Source organism: Cucurbita pepo, chromosome 8, assembly GCF_057944985.1.
Source record: "Cucurbita pepo subsp. pepo isolate OVF chromosome 8, ASM5794498v1, whole genome shotgun sequence".
In the NCBI taxonomy this organism is placed as follows: domain Eukaryota; kingdom Viridiplantae; phylum Streptophyta; class Magnoliopsida; order Cucurbitales; family Cucurbitaceae; genus Cucurbita; species Cucurbita pepo.
Genome location: NC_141805.1, coordinates 4,926,861 through 4,929,229, shown reverse-complemented (window position 1 = coordinate 4,929,229; position 2,369 = coordinate 4,926,861). Strand labels below are relative to the sequence as shown.

The window sequence follows — 2,369 nt, the reverse complement described above, 5'->3', positions numbered from 1 at the left end:
AATAATAGAGAGAACGAAACTTGGGATTTGACTTAGCTAGAAAAAGCGGTTATTGGTTTCTCATTAGATTCACTCATTTAAATAACTATTCTACCCAATGGCCCAAAAGTGGTCAACTAAATCTGTACCACTCCCCTACAAATGGCCACCTAAAAATGGTCAAAAGAAAATATTCAACCAAATGAGTAAAAAAAGTGTAAAGGCTAAATAAAGAAACCGAACTCTTTTATCTAACAATCTTCTCCTAAAACTTGTGGTATATTTTCTTATTATTTGGACTTTGATTTTTGAACGGATTTCCTCAAATTTTATCCGCGCCAGAGACTTGGTGAAGATGTAATGGAACCTGATCTCTACACACACCCGGATGTAATGGAACCCCCGATCTACACACTCCCGGATATAATGGAACCTGATCTCTATGTGCTTTCTCCGGTCGTACAAAACTGGATTCTTGATCAGGGAGATCGTAGCTTTGTTGTCCACGTAAAGCATTGGTGGATCGCCTTCTTTTCCGATGAGTTCTTCCATCAGTCGCGCAAGCCAGACCCCCTATGTTGCTACCGTCGAAGCGTCCATGTATTCTTTTTTGCAAGAAGATAAAACAACTACCTTTTGTTTAGTTGATTGCCAGCAAATCGCACTGCCTGAGAGGAAGTAAATCATCCTGTTGGTTCTCTTACGATCATCAACGTCACCGGCCATGTCACTATCACTGTAGCTGACCAACTCAAGCTTCTCCTTTTCTCTCCCTGCACAGTATTTCACACCCCAACCTCTGGTTCCGGTCACATAGTGCAAGATGCGCTTGATAGTCACAAGATGCTCCTCCCTAGGTTCTTCCATAAACCTAGTCATGTATCCAACAAAATAAGCAAGATTAGAGCGTGTGTTTACCAGATAGCGCAGGCTCCTGACAATACTGCGGTACTTGGTGGAGTCGACTGCCGTTGTAGTCCCGGCCTTTCTCAGCTGGAGCCGGGCCTCCATTAGCGTCCTTGTAGAGTTACTTTCTGCTAGCCCAGCTGTGTCTAGCAGCTTCTTTTTGTTCGCACCTTGATAGATGGTGATGCCGGCAGTACTCTATTGTACTTCGATGTTGAGGTAGTAACTGAGCACGCCGAGATCGCTCATCTTGATGTTCTTTGACATCTCCCTCTTGAATGTCTCAAGAACTTCCATGTTGCCTCGAGTGATTATGAGGTCGTCGACGTACACTCACACGATCAGCCGCTGCTTGCCATAGCCATGCTTGAACATGTCATGCTTAAAGGCATAGTGCTTGAATTTCAGCAACAAAAGGGTACTGTCAAGCTTCGCGTTCTAGGCTCGTGGTGCTTGCCAAAGCCCGTAGAGTGCTTTGTGCAGGTGTAGTACCTTGTCGGAGTTGTCGTTTTCTAGGAAGCCAGGTGGTTGTCGGACTTAGACGATCTTCTTCAGCTCTCCGTTGAGAAAAGCGGACTTCATATCCATGTGGTGGACCTCCTAGGAATGATGTGCAGTGATTGCCAGCAATAGGCGGACAAATTCCAACCTTGCCACCAGCGCGAATACCTCTTCGAAGTCCACTCATTGCTTCTGAACGTAGCCCTTTGCCACCAGACGGGCCTTGTGCTTCACAACTTCTCCCTCTTCGTTACGCTTCAGTTTGAAGACCCATTTGAGCCCTATGGCTCGGTGTCCCGGCGACATGTTCTCTAGACTCCACGTTTTGTTCTTAGTGATGGACGTCATCTTCTCCTGCATTGCCTTCAACCAGCACGGGTTCCTTTCTGCTTCGGCAAAGGAGTTCGGTCACCTCTTCTTCGAGATCGCGCGCCGCTAGTCCAAGTGGTTCACCTCTCCCACTAGGTCTTCCATCCTCCGGTACCTGGCCACTAGATATGATGGTGTTACTATAATACGTGCGGAAGCAATTTGGATATTAGGCACGCTAAGTACATCAATTATAGTAAACTAGCTAGCATGTTCAAAAGCATAAAAACTCAATGAGTTTGAATACTAACCTTTTGTAGTTCAAATTCTTTTTTCCTCACGAATTGGTTTTGAACCACCACTAGTGTCTTCCCTACTATTCTCCGGCCATAGAATGTGACTGTAGAATCCGGTGAGTGACTAAACTTGATAGGAATTTAGTATATGTAAAGAGAGTGTTTTGAGAGATTTTCTCAAAGTTTTTCAAGAAGAATTTCCATGTACCTTGATCACTCTATTTATAGAGTCATATTTGTATGTTCATGCAAGTTTGAGATTACCAAATTTTGACACTCAAAATTTCACTCAAATTTGTGGGATTATGTGACAAGTATGCAAGTTTGAGTTCACCAAATTTTGACACTCAAAATTCTACTCAAATTTGTGGGTTTATT

The 2,369-nt window shown here is 43.9% G+C and overlaps 1 protein-coding gene across 1 annotated transcript; it reads right to left on the bottom strand.

Moving 5' to 3' along the window:
- Nucleotides 1-552: 552 nt before the first annotated feature.
- LOC147791399 (secreted RxLR effector protein 161-like) lies at nucleotides 553-990 on the bottom strand. Its single transcript, XM_087126109.1, has one exon. It carries the CDS (start codon nucleotides 988-990, stop codon nucleotides 553-555), a length of 438 nt encoding a protein of 145 aa, XP_086982235.1.
- Between the last annotated feature and the right edge of the window lie 1,379 nt (nucleotides 991-2,369).